The 16,736-nt window shown below is 34.6% G+C and overlaps 1 protein-coding gene across 3 annotated transcripts in view; it reads right to left on the bottom strand.

The window, feature by feature from the left end:
- LOC131055568 (fatty-acid-binding protein 2) overlaps positions 1 to 16,736 on the bottom strand; it is a 60,848-nt gene that overhangs the window by 28,247 nt on the left and 15,865 nt on the right. For all 3 annotated transcript variants that reach the window (XR_009108397.2, XM_057990044.2, XM_057990037.2), the window contains exons 2-5: positions 12,302 to 12,924; positions 11,929 to 12,169; positions 326 to 401; positions 109 to 211 (exon numbers count right to left, since the gene is read on the bottom strand). Coding sequence is in view for 2 of the 3 variants with exons in the window: in XM_057990044.2 (XP_057846027.1) it covers positions 109 to 211; positions 326 to 401; positions 11,929 to 12,169; positions 12,302 to 12,834 (953 nt within the window). In the remaining variant the exon portion in view is untranslated. The remainder of the gene's footprint in view (positions 1 to 108; positions 212 to 325; positions 402 to 11,928; positions 12,170 to 12,301; positions 12,925 to 16,736) is intronic.

Genomic DNA, 16,736 nt, shown 5'->3' with positions numbered 1-16,736 from the left:
TGGTTTGATGATGATTCAATATTCCTAAACTATCTTAAATGTCTAACCTTCGTAGGGATATTCATGGGAATACATAGTAAACAAGCAATATCAACATAAACAACACACCTCAATAGGTCTTCAAAAAATTCAGGTCGATTCTTCAATTCTTCAGGTGGCACATTAAAATATTTTTGCTGAAGCTTGTTACATAGACAATCAAGCTGAACATCTAACAAGAAAGACGAATATTATCAACATTTTCAATGACATTGGGGACATTCTTCAATTAGCAAAGAAGTGGATGTTCCACAAAAAACAAACAATTGAATCATTAAGTACTTACATAAGCCAAATGCATATACTTTTATTGACTTAACTTTCGCAATTGTTGTACTACGAGAACCAACCCCAACAAGCACCTAGAAAGGAACAAAAGAATCAACTCCATTAGTCTGATATAGTAGGCATTGATGCAAGTAGCCAAACAAGAAATGAATTTAGAAGAAAATAATAGTAATGCCCAACATGATCAAAAACCTTCCATAAAACATTTCCAACACCTCAAGAGAGTATCAAAGTTGATTCCATCTTCATTGTAAACTCACAAAGCTTGAAACAAGCCTAAACAAATATGAAATGCACCTAAAAGATAAAAGACACTACTACAAGATTTACAATTGTTAAAACTAGAATATTATCTTCCCCTATTTAATCCCATTCTGAGTTCTAGCCAAACCTGTCATCCAAAGAAGTGTTTGCTCCATATGGAATCATCTAGAAGGTGTTTGCCTATGTCACATAGATGTAATGTCCCTTCTTCGTCCTACGCAATTGGAGAAAATAGCCTATTTTATTCCCGTAGGCTAATTTGTAGAATTGAATAAGGGAATATTTTTTATTAATTAAATTAAGCAACCTTAATGATTGCAGGTGACTTTATTTAATTAAATTTTATTAAGTGAATAAGTTAACCAGCCAAAATTAATTAATTTCCCCATTGTTTTTTGCTTGGTCATTGCTAAAAGACCCTCATTTATTATGGGACTTACGTTCTCCTAGTTAAATCTAGCTCCAAGTAAATTGAAAAAAATGTTTATATCCTTTGTCCCCATTATTATCTTATTTACTTTAGCCCTTATTTTTAGCCCTTATTTTTAGCTCCTAAGAGATATAGCTTTGATAGCATCTCCATTTATTTTTATCTTCACTTAATTGATTTGAAGGTTTACATTATAATTATTAGGGTTTTCTTGCAGTTTCTCATCAAACAAGATCAAGTTCTTCTCGAGGTTCCTAGCTCAATGCTTTCAAATAATAGCTTTCGTTTTCCCAATAGATTTGAACAACTTTTGGCAAGCATTAGCACACATGTACCACATGGTAGAGTGTATTGCATTATATTCTTGACCAAATATTATTACATTCCTTATTATCTTAGAGTCGTTTACACAATTTCTATCTTAGAATAGAGCAGTGTTAAGTTTGGAAAGACCTTCCCCCATCTTAGCTATGTTCCTCATCTTAACTTGAAACTTTATCAACATCAACAAAACTGTGATTAGATAAAGTAAGGTCTGACAATGACAATATTGTTTTTACCATGAGTTCTATAAGTAAAATAAGATTCTTGTTCAAATAGAATCTATTAACTCTAGTGTAGACTTTCTTTGCTCCACTCTAGTTATTACACTAAGTGTACCAAAGAATTTTAATATTAGCCTGAACCATTATTTAATGGATCTCTAATATTGAGGAATTTTTTATCTTGCTCTAAATAATCTTTCATTTCCTTTCCAGCAAAATCTGATGCCTCCATTTTTTTATCACACTCATTTTCTGCCATGTCAAATTTATACAACCTTGATAACAATGGGTATTTTCCCTCTCTATTCTTCTTACTCCTGGTACCAGGTTTCGTTTTTCGCTTCAAAATTTTCAATTCCTTGCATAGAATTGTTTTACCATGTGGTTCACTTTCCTTGTTTCCCTCTCTTCAATTTTTGTTCTTAGAGTGTCTTCTTTTGGCCTTAAGTTTACCACTTCCAACTTTTATCTTTTCAGACCATCTAGATACCTAGTTTGACAATTTTGTGTACTAGTCTCTAGTTCAGCTATCTTTTGGTGGATCTGAACTTCTTGGGAGACAAAGGCATAATAAGGCTGCCAGGCTCCATATTATAGGGTTCTTAATGATCACTAGTCATGGCAATATCAAAATTTATGGCTTCACTTACAGGTTTCTCATTAGAGGCATAAATACCTCATATTCAGTGGATGGCTTTGATTCATTTCTACTAGGATTGGCATCCGCCACACCAATATCTTTATTTCTGACAAGTTTATAGGTTCGTTAGTATTCTTCTCAGAATCTCAGGGGCTTTTCTATTAGAATCCGGTTTAGATTTTGGTGGAACTAATAAATGACAATCCTCTTTATATTCTTCACACAATTCCTAGGAGGAATTCAAAGTGTATATAGTTGCTGTTTGAAATGTTTGGAAGCATTCAAAATAGGGTCAGATATATTTTAATAAAAACTGAGCAATATTTAATACTGAACTGCTGTAAGTAAATTTCTGTGCAATATTATTCTAAGCAACAATGCAAGTATTATATAAAATTTATCTGTGATCATATTTAAGCAATATCAAGTATAAAAAGAAAGTTGTAAAGATTTGAAAGTGGATGCTATGAAAATTATTTAGAGAGATCACTTTAAATAAATGGAAATAAAACCCAGGACAATTGAAATGTAATTGTTTGACGAAATGCTTGTGCACCAAACACTGAAAATTGCAACAAAAAAATTGGCTTAAAATTTATTGCAATAGAGATGTGTCTCCTAGCATTTTATAAGTGCCCTGGTACCAAGGACACGGGCACCTCATAAATTTCCTCCACCATCCCTTGACACTCTCACTTGACACATGAAACATCTGAGAAACACATGAAACGACTCAGAAATGTCAGGACGATTGGGGATGTCAAATGATTATTCCCCAACCATCACAAGGGAAGTTAGTCATCCCCCCTTCAAGAATGTTAAAAATATTTTAAAATTCACCTAATTTGAATTAAAAATAAATATAAAAATTTTGTGCCATGTTGGTTCCATGCGACACTCAACCCTAAATGCACAAACAATGGTCTCTTGTCTGATGCAAACCACATTTTGCAACCCTAATAGATTTCCAGAGTTTGAAGGGGAAAAAAATGATGATTGTTTGTAGAGCAGGGAAGCTAACAAACCAAAACCAAAGTAGTAGAGTGCAACATCAATGAGCACCAAGGAGAAGATGAGCAGTTGCAGAGGTAAGTGTGGATTATTTTTTCTAATTCTTTTGCAAAGTTTAAAGGTTAAAAATGATTATTTCCTTTTTTAACATTTTAATTTGCACTTAATTCTATTTTTTTCACAAAACATCAACAGCAGCAGTTACAGTGGTGAGCATGAAATGGAAGATAGAAGAAGAAGAGCTTGTGATGGGGATTCACCAAGGTTTATGCAAAAGGCCCTTTCAACCCCTCTAAAGTTCATCTACACTTTGTAATAGCTACAAACAAAAATAAAAAAGAAATATTCAAGGGGGGGCAGTGTTTGGTTGTGTCATATTTGAAACAAGGATTTTGAAGGGAGCTACACAGAGTTATATAGTCATATTTTGGACATTACAAGACAAGGATTAGGGTTTATCCACAAATAAGTACAACTAAGAAAGCAAAGGTGAATAGGTTATTTAAGGAGGGCAAAGCAAGGTTTAAGCATATGCCAATGCCAATAGAGTCTACACAATCTATTATACCATCAATGATTGCTAATGGTGATGTTTCTACAAGAGGAAAGAGGAAAACTAGAGCTGAGGAGAGTCAAATATAGTTGCAAGTATGTTCAATATGCACATTTTATTTGTTGATTCCATCCGATTTCATGGGGACTTGCTCCTTATTTCAAGCAAATGTTAAAAGATGCAATTTTGTTGGTCCCTCACTTACCCCCTTGGAGGACATAAACTATGCACTATCCTACTTGATAACAAATTTTATAAGGTGAATTTGGTGATGGAGGACATTAAGGAGACTTGATTAAGGATGAACTGCTCTATTATCATAGATGGGTGGACCAAAATTAGACATCAACCACTCATCAACATCATAATCATGTATAGATAGCTCTTATCATTCATCAACATCATAATCATGTATAGATAGCTTTTATTTTCTTAGAGTTGTTAGTTGTTCAAGAAAGCACAAGGATGTGAACTTCCAATTTCAAATTGTGAGAGAAGCCATTAAGGAGGTTTGGGCCTCAAATGTTGTATGGGTGGTCATTGACGCAACACGTGCAAATTAGCTAGCACTATGGTGGAGGTTGCTTACAAGCCATCTTTTGAACCCCATAGTGTGTTCATGTGTCAAAGAACACATTGAGAAACATAAGATAGATGGATGAAGTCATTAGTAGTAGAAGCTAGAGATATTCATATATTCATTACATCCACCACAACTCACTTGCTCTCTTCAAGGCTTTTTTTTAGAAAGAATTCGTCAAACCTATGAGGGCTAAATATGTTCATTTTTTAGAGGTGATGCTTGAGTTGCAAAAGCCTATATAGTTGATGATGGGTAGTCCAAAGTGGGGTAGATGGCTTGATTTGAACATTGCAAAAGGAAAAGTTGTGGAACAAAAAACCTTTGATGATGCTTAGTAACCCACTATAAGGTAAGAAAATTTCTTGTTTTATTATTATGAAATTATTAATTTATCGATGTTTGTAACTTGATAATATTATTCATCTTTGTATTAGCATTCACTTTTTGTCATTTGAGTTTTATATAATTTTAATTTTTTTGAATTTTTTGTTTACAAATATCTTTGCTCTTTAATCTCACCTATTATACATGTCATTATATATGCTAATACAAACTCTACTAGACTTGGAGAGATCTACGAGATATTTGACAACATGCTAGGGCAAATAAAGGAAGCAATGCATAACATGGATCTTAATTGGTATTATATGAGTAGCATATCAAACCCATTGTAATGCAGCAATGGAACATTATGAACATCTCACTTCATATGGTAGCCTATGCACCAAGGACTAGGAGAGTGTCTCATTCTTATAATGAAGAGTGAAAGAATGGTTAATAAAAGCTTTTTAAAGATGTTTTCACAAGAGGAGGCAACTTCTCTTCAAACACAATCGCTTGCTTTTGATAATCTTTGCAACCCAATATTCAGCAAACCAAAGGTGAAGGCAAATAGAGCTACATTAGTTCAATCCAACCCTATTGGAGAGTGGACACAGCATGGCAAGGATGCACCAAAATTGAGGATGTTTATCACTCACCTCCTTTCACGAGTTGCTAGTTCCTCTATTGTAGAGAGGAATTGGTTCATGTACAACTTCATAGACTCGATCTAGAAGACCAAGCTTACCTCTCAACAAGCAAAGACATTGGTGGCCATGCATAGTGCCTTGCAACTTTAAGATCAGCAAACTTTACAAAAGGATGTTGACCCAAAAGCTGCCACACAAATTGACAAGGAGGAAGTATCGTAGGGATTGGTGGGTATTCTATTGGATGAGGCAACAACTGTTATTGGCAACAAATGAAATTCAAGGCTTGATTTTGAATTGAGGCCATGTTGTGTTTGTTGAAACTATATTACATCTTAGTATATTAGTATAGTTAGTAGGTAGTAAATAAATATTAGTATTTAATCGCATTGTTAGAATAGCTAATTTATTATGTTATGTGCAAGAAGTTTCCCATTAGTTGGTTGCGGTGGATACTATATGTAGAGGCTTAGATGAAGCCAAATGAGATATATTGTAATATTCATTACAAACAAATGATATTTCATTTGTGTTGTTCTGTGCAAACATGGTGTAGTTTCTTAAGTTTTTCCTAGAAAATTCAATAAGGTATCAAAGCAGGTCAATCATTGATGATCACAATGAAAGAAATATGGGAGTTTGTTGAAAGTGGCTGCCTCGTCAATATCAATTATTCTTCACACAAGATTGAATTTTATGCATTTAGTGGTCTTGGAGACAGGTGCCAAGAGAGATTATTCAAAAATGAAATAGGAAACAGCAAACGAAGTTGCTGCAATTCTAGATAAGCAAACAATATTAACATGTCTTGAGAATAGAAGGATAGCGCAAGAGATGGTACTAATATGAATTTGTTTGCTTTTATCTTTGATGAATGTCTGCTAATCGAATCAACTTCTTTTATTTATTTTTAATTATTCTAAAGCAGTAATAGTTAGAGGAATGTCATACAGAAAAGAGATTTTTTTTAGGCAGCCAAGGAAAAATTATTTTAATTTTTGTAAATTTTATGTGAGCAATTACTTTAACAATGGAGGAAAAGTGAATGATAAAAAAGAGTTTTCTTTTTGTTGTGAATGAATGATTTTAATAACGTCCATGAGGCCAAAGAAGTGTATGGGACCCAAGAGCGGCACACAACTCCTCAACACAGAAGCCCTATTAAATTTGTAGTCTCCTCATAAGATTAGATCTTCTATAGTAAATTTTCATGATGAGATTTACAATTTTAGCCAGCCTTGCCTCTTCAAACAAGGTACTAAAATTATCAACTAGCAAGGTGTCTTCATAGCTGGCATGAATGCCTCTATACACTATGCACTCCATGATGAAGTGCCATTCTGTCTCCACTGTTCCTTTGTTGCAAAATCGACATTCTTTTTTCCCATTCCTCTTTGTTAGGTACCACACCTATCTACCAGTTTCACATCTAAGATGATGAGAGCTAGTCCTTAATTGGGCTATCAACATTTTTGCTTTCCACTTAATATTTGCTGCTTTAGGGGCATTTTCCTCATGATCCTCCACGAGGTTAAATTCTTTGATATAGTAAACTTACTTTTGTCCCATTTGTGTTGTCCATATGGTGTTCCTGAATTTTTTTCTCACATGTTCTTTATTTCCTTATTTGTGTTTGGATATTCATGCATATTAGCATCCCATTTGTCATTTTGTTTCATCCATGTGTTCTTGTTGTCATTGATATCAACCTATCTTGTGTTAACCTGTCTTTTATATGCAAGAAACTTATGTTCAGTGCTGAAAGTTTAGGTGTTGATGAAGATGTAATGGTGTTTTTGGAAGTTTGGTATGGTGGAAGTTTCTATATGCAAGAAACAATATTTTATGTCTTAGTGGAAGAATGTCTTGCATTCCTCTGGATTGTGAAGACTATGTACCATGGTTCTAAATATAATGTTTATGTTCTATGTGTTTTTCTCAATCAGGTTTGCAGTTGCTCTATGGCTTAATTGGCTGACCTGATTACTATTGTTTCTAATAGTGAGATTGTTTGTCAGAACAAGTCCGGAAAAGATCTAGTGGCTTCCGAATATGTGGATTCAAGTGTTGCAGTTTGGAGGATTTGTTCATGTGGTCTATGAAGTGTTCCAATTCAGTTGTCAAGTGGCAACTTGATTGGCAAGTGAAGTTATGATGTTCTGAGTTCCAGGTGTCAACTATTCTGGTCTCCAGCTAACTGTGATGTTGTATTCTGCTTGGATCATATTATATTATAGAGGAAGATATAAACATCACTGACCATTTCAACTCTTCACGAGGTTATTGTCATCATCCTTCATAGATTGTGTTGGTTCACTGAGGAGTTTGATGTTGTCGTTCTATAATTCTTTATGACTTTATTATGTTCTAATGTGGATAAGAAGACTAATAATGAGGAAACCATCTTATTTATAAGACTTCACAGTTTCCAATCTTTATTCCTAACTATAATTACTTAGGGATTCAGGACTGCCACCCCTAAACATAAACTTATTAAAGGTTAGCTTTAAACTAAGATGGGGACATCACATAGGTGGTACACAACACATTTAAAGAACCGGACGGTTTCCAAGAGGAACACAACCGTCAACCAAACAACACTTATAACTACCCAAGAGTGACAACCCACTTAATACAAACAATTAATACAAGCGTTTCCCAACTAAGTTTGTTGTGGAAATCAAGGCCAAGATATTTGTATTCATCCACTATTTCCAACAGGTTGCCTTCAATGAGAAAGTTAATTTGTTTCTTTTTTTTTGCAATAAGAAGATCGTTATTTTGGTTTTACCAAGGTTTACTTGTATCCAAATCTCCTGACAAAAGATTTCAAGAGCCCTCAAGAGTTTTCTCGGGCTATGAGCTGTTTTTGTAATTCATATGAGATTATCTGCGTATATGAGCAACTTTACTACATACTTAGCCAACTGAAATCCCTCCCCACCAACCTTGTCTATCCACTCTTCCAGTTTAACAATGTATAGCCCAAACAATGTTGAAGAAAGCAGGTTACCTTGTTTGATGCCAATATGACAGCCAAAGCACTCTAAAATTCCCTCATTGGTTCTAATTTTAGCCCTGACCTGATCATAAAATCTATGGACAGCCATTCTCAGCACATTTGGAAATCCCAATTCCTCCATCCTCTTCCACAACTTGCCCTGTGGTATCATGTCAAAGGCTTTTTAAAGTCTACAAAGCAGCAAAAAGCCTCGTCACCTTGGATGTTCAATGTTTTTACAATCAAGAACCTAAGGGTAACACCATGATCAATAGTGGAGTGTGTATGTGAAATAAAAGGCATTTGGATTTCACATGCAGTGGGTTGTATTTGTAGATAGTTGAGCATGTCTCAGTTCACTCATTTGGATGGATGATTAGGAAATCCGAAAACATGTTCAGTTATGTGTTTAGTTTGTGATGCTTGGCAAGTTGTGTGAATGTCCTTAATTAGCAGGTGTTTATTATGGCTACTTTTTCCAGTCAAATACCAATGTTTCTACCTTTGTTCAGAGTGATGTAATAAGGGGGGGAAATGTCAAAATTATATTGCATCTTAGTATATTAGTATAGTCAGTAGGTAATAAATAAATCTTAGTGTTACTTCAGACTGTCAGAATAACAAGTGATGTTACAATACTTAGTTTATTATGTTATTTGCAGTACGTTTCCAATTACTTGGTTGGGGTGATTACCATATGTAAAGGCTTCTATAAACCCAAATAAGAAATCTAGTAATACTCACTTCGAGTAAATAATATTCCATTTGTGTTGTTCTCTGCAAATGGTGTAGTTTGATCATTTTGTTCCTAGAGTTTCAATATGGTACCATAGCAGGCCAATTACTAAATATTAGTAGTAAGTATTATTAATATTGAAAGTGGCTGGCTCACCAATAAAGGCTAGTAGGGTCTATATACCTTTGCAAAAGATTGAATTTTATGCATTGAGCAGTGTAGAAGACATGTGCTAAGAGAGAGATTATTGAAGAATGAAATAGGAGATAACAAAGAAAGTTCCTGCTATTCTAGATAAGCAACCAATATTAATATGCCTTGAGAATATAAGGATGGCACATGCTGGCATGAATTTTTTTGCTTTTATCTTTGAAGAATGTTTCCTATATGTATCACCTTCTTTTATATATTTTTAAATGCTCTCAAGCAGCAATAGTTAGAGGAATGTCATACAGCAAAGAATTTGTTTTTGGCAGCCAAGAAAGACGAGGGTTTTTTTTTAAGTTTCGTGGGGTTTTTATATTCGTTGCATATATATTATGAAATAAAGGCATTCAGATTTTGCATGTGGGTTGTACTGGTAGGTAGTTGACTATGTCTCGGTTCACATGTATTGATGGATGGTCAGAACATCCAGTGATATGTTCAGTCAGGTGCACCCTGGTTAGTTTGTGATGCCTCGCAAGTTGTTTGTATGTCCTTGTTCCATCAGATTTTTATTTCAGCTACTGTTTCCAGTCTAAGACAAGTGTTCCTGCCATTGTTCAGATTGATGTAATAAGTGGTGGATGTTGGAATTAAATTGCATCTTAGTATATTAATATAGTAAGTAGGTAATGGATAAATGTAATAATTACATCACATTGCAAGAAATAACGAATGATGCTAGAATACTTACTTTTTAATGTTATGAGAAGAAGTTTCCAACTGGTTGGGATGGTTACTATATGTGAAAGTTTCTATAAAGGCAAATGACAAATCCTGTAATATTCACTTCAAAAAATAATATTTGATTTGCTTCATTCTTTGCAAAAAAGGTGTAGTCTTAGCATTTTGTTCCTGGCAAATTCAATAGTGTTACTTCAGTTTGCAATTCGATTCTACAATATCTGGCCATGTCTCAATACTTCTTGAGCCCATAAAGGGATTCTAGAATACCTAGTTTGCTGCCTCATTGAGCTTATTAATGAGCAATGTCTCACATATGTGTCAATCCATGAACTCTCAGCTCTTTTTTGCCAATTTTAGAGATAGATAGCTAAAGAAATCAGAAAGGTGAGATATATGGTCAGTTTTTTTACCATAACAGATGAAGACTATTTGAACAAAGTTAGAGGAAGCGTGTGTGAGGATTTGAGGACAGTATGGGCCTCAAATATTATATTAAATTGTATCATTACCTAAGTTGCACAAATTTCATGAACAGATACAATTTCAGACACAAAAGTGCCTTCAAAAACACAAGCTCCCAATCACCCAGAAATGGGGAAATGCTACACACTACGGCCAACATAGAACAAATCTATAAAAATAGAAAATAAGCAAAGGTGAATGATCTTTTGCTTAAGAAAATGATCCATGTCCCAGGTGATATTGGATTTGCTACACTTTAAATTTGCTGAAATATCAACGTATTCTAAGCAGAATCAAATTATGAAAAAAAATGGAGCCAAAAGTAACATGGATCCACAGATCAGACAAAACAAATAAGACTGAAACAAAGGTTTATTAATTTTTGTGAATAACTTTCTCTTGAACAATATGAACAACTATCTATCTTCTTTATCTAGCTAAAAAGGAAAAATTTCACATTTGTAGTAAAATCGTCGAAGACAACAGAACTATTATCGAAGATGAAATGGCTTTTTTCTTACTTGTGACCTTTTATCTCCCACTTGAACATCTCAGGGCGTTGCTACCCCCAAGGAAAGGGTACAAGGTTGATGCTTAAGAGATCTAATACCAATGCCATTGAGGACTAGCGGAGATGTTAATGTTTGAGCTGATACTGGATGGAGTCTGGTATGACTAATTAGAAGCTAAGTCTAACACCAATGTTTGCCATGGATTTTGATTTGCCACCTGAACCAGAAAGAAAATTGGAATCACTTGGAACTTGAAGAATAGTTCCCTTGCTACTTAAAATCCTTAGTAACCAAAGACCATGTTGTCTCTAAATTTTCAAAAAGAATAATGAGTTACAAAGAACAAAGAGGGTCTTTCGTTTAGGCTTCTTCATTGCTTTTAGAGTTTTTTATATTTAAGGTTGTGTGATACCCACACAGTCCCCAAAAGGCAGAAACTAGTCCTATTTCAGGCCAATTCTGCTCTACTCAAGAAGAACATGCTGACATCTTCAACAAGCCTCTTGGACATGTGAAGTTTGAAACATTTCAAGGTTATCTCATTAGTACTTTAAAATTATGATGTAATAAGGGGAAAATGTTGGAATATTACACTATTGTCTACTCGTATGCTATTTGTTTGATTTGTTATTGTTTGTTATCATCTTTTAGGATACGTGTGAATAGTTTGTTATTTGTTATGGAACTCATGAGTGCCATTTAAAGCACACAATTCACTGCTCTTCACATGTATAAATTCCCATGTCATAATACAAATGTATCAGTCTATTGCATTTTGATCTCTGATAGCACAATAGCTTGAAATTTGACTTTGAGAAGACTCCATAGGCTAGTACCATATTTTATCACTTGCTGATAGTTTCTAGTATGTAATCTTGTTTGGCTTGATTCCAATTGCTGAGAATCCCTCAAAAAACTTAAAAATTAATTGGCATCATGCAACTACAATGTTAAAATAAAACATTTAAATGTGCAGATGGTTATGGTAGCATGTAAATTTACCTGGGATATCAGACTTGTGTTGCCACTTCCAGACTCAGTACTGACCAGACCTGCTGGAAAGTTTATGCCAGTCCTGGGCTCAACTACCTGTCTGAAACTTCCATTTGTCTTCTTTGTTAGATGTGGCATATTGTGTTCTTCAATATGTTCCACTCTGCAATAACTTTGTACAGATTCTTCTCTCCCTTTCATGATTTTTGCAGTTGTATCTTCAATTGGAATAGCCAATAATTTGGAGGATCTTCAATCCCTCAATCAAATTATTAAAGAAAAAAAAATCAGCTTTCTAATTATGCCATCACAGAGTAGACAACTAGCAAGCCTGCTAAGAAGATAGATCCTTGTGGTAATTAACAATCAAAACTAAACTTACAAATTATTCAACAGAGGAACAAATGCAGCTGCAAGAACGAATACAGGAAAAGGTGGATAATGTTGAAATCCACTCCATCGATTTCTCAACATGAGTGGGGTAACTCTTTCCAGAATAAATGAAAGTGTACCTGCTTTGCCTATGTGACTGGCTTGTGTTTCTCGCACATTTCCTTTACCAAAATCAAATACAGAAAAAAATTGATGGAAACAATACCATTTCCTATGATTAGATTCTTGCAACCAATCTGATTTCCTACAATTGGCAGCAGGGTCACTATTGCTCCTTTTCATCAAACATAAAAATAATCCATCTGTCATATGGGATAAAGATGCACGAGCTAGTCCAGTACCTAGATTACCATGGACATAGACCTGGTCAGATGGATAAGGAGCACTGTCAAAAATTAAGCTGCTAAGTCCCAACCATCTCTCACTGATATAACTAAATGGTGAACGTGACTCAGCTGCAGAGATAAATGGATCTCCACCATGGTGACCCAGATTAGAAAAAACCAGCCAACTGTTCTGCATGTTGTTTTAGATACAAAGCAACTACAAAATTGTGAGCTCGTTACAGATAAAAACTTGGATCATAGGCACATCAAAAAGACTCTGATTAGCCTGCAGAAGAAAATGAAAAAAATGGATGTTAGTATATTATTATTCTGCATATTACTGATGTTCAAAACAGAGAGTATATTCAGGATTTAATATAAAAACATTTGCTTTTAAACTCTGAATAAATAGTGCAAGAAGAGCAAACATTGTGATGCTTGTGCATTGTTACTTAAAACTAATCTTATGTCCATTAGCTGTAGATAAATCAAGTTTTTCCGGTTACTCCAGCAGCTTTATAAAGCTCTGGACTTTCAGTGATATTAAACAAAGCATAAAAGACAAGCTAATAAGGAATATTAAAGACTGTGCCTATTATGTCCGAAGAATAAGTTCGCTGATAAACCTAAAGTCTATTTTTTTGCAACTTTTCCCATATGCCAATGGGGTGGAGGACAAATGGAAATTAACTAAATAATTAAATTAAATTAAATTGTTCAAAAGTAGTTTTAAGTTATAAATTAAAGGAGAAGTTATATTTAATTATTTAGAAGGTCGTCATAACTGATCATATAAGTATTGCTAGACCCAAGGTGCAAAAAGATGAGTTTAAAAAGGACAATTTATATTTCTATAACTTCGAAGGAATAATTGTCAAAAAGAAAATAATATTATTTTATTTCCTCAAAAAAATTATAGAAAGAATAAATGTTTTTGAAAAGGGTCTTCTTACTCATTTGAACAGTTTTATTTCTCAAGAATTAACATGCATTTTTCTTTCTTGTCAGTGAGCTTCATCAGATAAAGATTTCTAGTTTTCAATTTTGGGTGTCAGGTATTCAGAGATTTTAAAAGTTCAATTGTTTGTTTCAGTCATTGGTATCAGTTTTTGGTTTGAAGGTGATTTATTAATAATATTGCAAACTATCCATGTTTAGGAGAGCTAATTTTTAAGCACAAGCTATGTCATTCTACCTGTTCGTACACCCGCAAATTTCCTAGTTGATTATTTGCTGTTAAATGTAATTGATAGCACTGACATTCCAACCAGATTTTTTATTGTGAAGAGGCCATACTTCTATACCCAGGCATGCCATACCGCTACAAGCTTTGTCATATCTTTGCAGTTCATTTTTACCAGGCCATATAGGCTATTTTCAAACCTAGCCGTACAAAATAATTTCTGATTACATTTTGGATGGCGTTGCAGCATCTATTTCCAGTTATGGCATATCGTATACTACCTTTTCCTTCGGCCATACTGTTGAATTTTGTCATTGATGTCAATATTTCAGTGCAGATTGTTTTTGAATGTTTTTGTTTGTTCAGATAATCGATTTCCTTAGTTCAGTTTGTGACATCTGTATTTTGTTGGTCGCCTCTATGCTCTGTTTAATCACTTTTTCTTTCCCCTTCAGTTTGTGCCAACTGTGGAGCAGTTTTAATAGGGATTTGCAGAACTGTTTTTTTTATTCTCTGAAAGTGCTGGCAGGGACGTTTTTCTGTGCTCACAGAGGATCAAATTGATTCACGCCACAGAGACTGAAATGATTGTTGCTTCTCAGAAACGCACTTCTTCAGGTCGACATGTAGTGAGGTGTTGTTTCTTTTCACAAGGCATTAAAACTAAAACGCTGGAGATGGACGTTTTTGCAGATGTGGTGGTCGTGGTAATTCTGTATGTGGAGGTTTTTTTTAAAAATGCAAGTTAAAAATAATGTTTTGAAGCATGCGTTTTTTTCGGTGAAAAAGGAATATCGTATGAGTTTGAATGCTGAATGTATATTATTTTCGGCGATTGGTTTTTGTATGTGCATGGTGTGTGAATAAGAAAGAGGTCGATATGTCTTAAAAAGGACCTTTTTGTAGTTCTTATTCTCCGTTGATCGAAAAATTTGTAGATTGTTATATGATATGGATAGTTGAGGTACAAGCAGTGCAGCATCTACATTGTGTATGGCCTTGAGATACTATCAAATCTGAAGATGAAAGTAACTCTAGTGATTTGAAGAGTCAATATCAGGTATTGTAGTGAGCGACAAGGGAAGATTAATGAACTCAGTCGAACAGCCGGTTATAGCATAGAAATTTGATTTTATAGTTAAAACCACTTTGTTCTGATAAGAATGTATGATATCTTCAAAGGGTGTAGAAGTAATCTAACTGAGTGGATTTTCTATTAGCTGAAGTTTGAGATGAAGAGTGGAGTAAGCCTATGTGTGTAGCATTGGTTCATAAGAGAAAAAGACTCATATCTGTAACTGTGATACTTCGAAGTGGTTTTACATCATGTCCTATTTCAGAGAAAAGCTTTGCTGAAAGTTAATTGTGTCTTAAGTGTTTTATAGACTTCAGTATAAAATAGTGGTCTTATTTGTAATTTCTATGAAATCTGGTAATTGTTCTCATTGAGTTGGAGCTATACTTAGGGGTTGAAGCCTCTTTTGTTCTGAAGTTGGTGCTTTGTACATGAGTTGCAGCTGACTGTTGTACTTGGGTTGCTGCCCAGTTGTTTTTATGAAAGTATATGTTGCCGTGGTTTTTCACCCTGTTGGGTTTTCCACAAGATAAATCTTGTGTTCTATGTGTGTCATTTGCTTAAACTCTCTTATTTGTATGTATTTGTTCTTAATAGGTTTATGACATACTAATTCAGCCCCCTCACCCCCCCTCTCAATATCTTTGTTTTGTTTATCAATTGGTATCAGAGCAGGTCATCTTCTGTCAAAGCTTGAAAGCCTGAAGATATGATCATGATAGTTTAATATGAGTGCCCTAGAAGGTCTAGCAACCAATAGAGCTCCCTTGTTTGATGGGTCAAACTATGCCCTAGAAGGTCTAGCAACCAATAGAGCTCCCTTGTTTGATGGGTCAAACTATGCATTTTGGTGTGTTCGTATGAAAACTTATATCATGTCTCTAGGTTTTGATGTTTGGATGAGTCTTTTTTAATAGTTACACTCCTCCTTCTAACCCACCCACTAATGCTGATGGAAAGAAGGCCTTTGAAAACAATGCCAAGGCCATGAATGCAATTTTATGTGGGTTGTTTGAGTCAGAGTTTGTCAAGGTCATGCATTGTGAGTCAATCCAAGCTATGTGGGAAAATTTGCAAAATGCTTATGAAGGAGATGAGAAAGTCAAAAATGCAAAACTTCAAATGCATAGAATGTTGTTTAAAGGTCTCAAAATGCGAGAGGAGAGCATTGCAGCATATTTCTTAAGAGTAGATGAAGTGGTCAATTCCTTGAAATGTTTGGGAGAGAAGTTGGATGATAAAGTTGTTGTTCCAAAAATATTAAGATTGCTGCCCTTAAGATTTGATGCTAAAGTTTCAGCGATTGAAGAGATGGCTAAACTTGATAAGCTTACGATTGATAAGTTGCATGGGATCCTGACAGCTTATGAAATGAGAACGAATGCTGAAGAATCTTCAAAAAGGGAAACTGCCTTCAAAGTATTGAAGAAGGGTAAAGAGAAAAGTCCTGCATCTAGTGACAATTCAAAGGAAGAAAGTGATGGTGACGAAGCTATTTTGCAAGAAAATCTAGGAAAAGTTCTAGTAAGCTTAAACGCAAGTTGTCTTTCACTTGTTTTAACTGCGGAAAGAAAGAACATTTTGCTTCAAAATGTCCTTATGAGAAAGAAGAGGGCAGCTGTTATGAAAATGAACACAAAAACACCAAGAAGAAATTCTTGAAGAAAGGCAAAAAATTTCGCTTCTCCAAACGAAGTCTCTATTCGAAAAGGGAAAGCAGCTCATTAGAAGCTAGTGAAGGAGAATCACTAAATGATGAAGTTCTTTTCATGGCTGTAGAAGAAGCTTTGTATGAAAATGACGAAGAAGTTGAAGTTGATTTGGAACAAGAACTTATTTC

Source organism: Cryptomeria japonica, chromosome 2 (genome assembly GCF_030272615.1).
Source record: "Cryptomeria japonica chromosome 2, Sugi_1.0, whole genome shotgun sequence".
In the NCBI taxonomy this organism is placed as follows: Eukaryota; Viridiplantae; Streptophyta; class Pinopsida; order Cupressales; family Cupressaceae; genus Cryptomeria; species Cryptomeria japonica.
The sequence above is the reverse complement of the archived record's forward strand: the minus strand, read 5'-3'. Positions and strand labels throughout refer to the sequence as shown.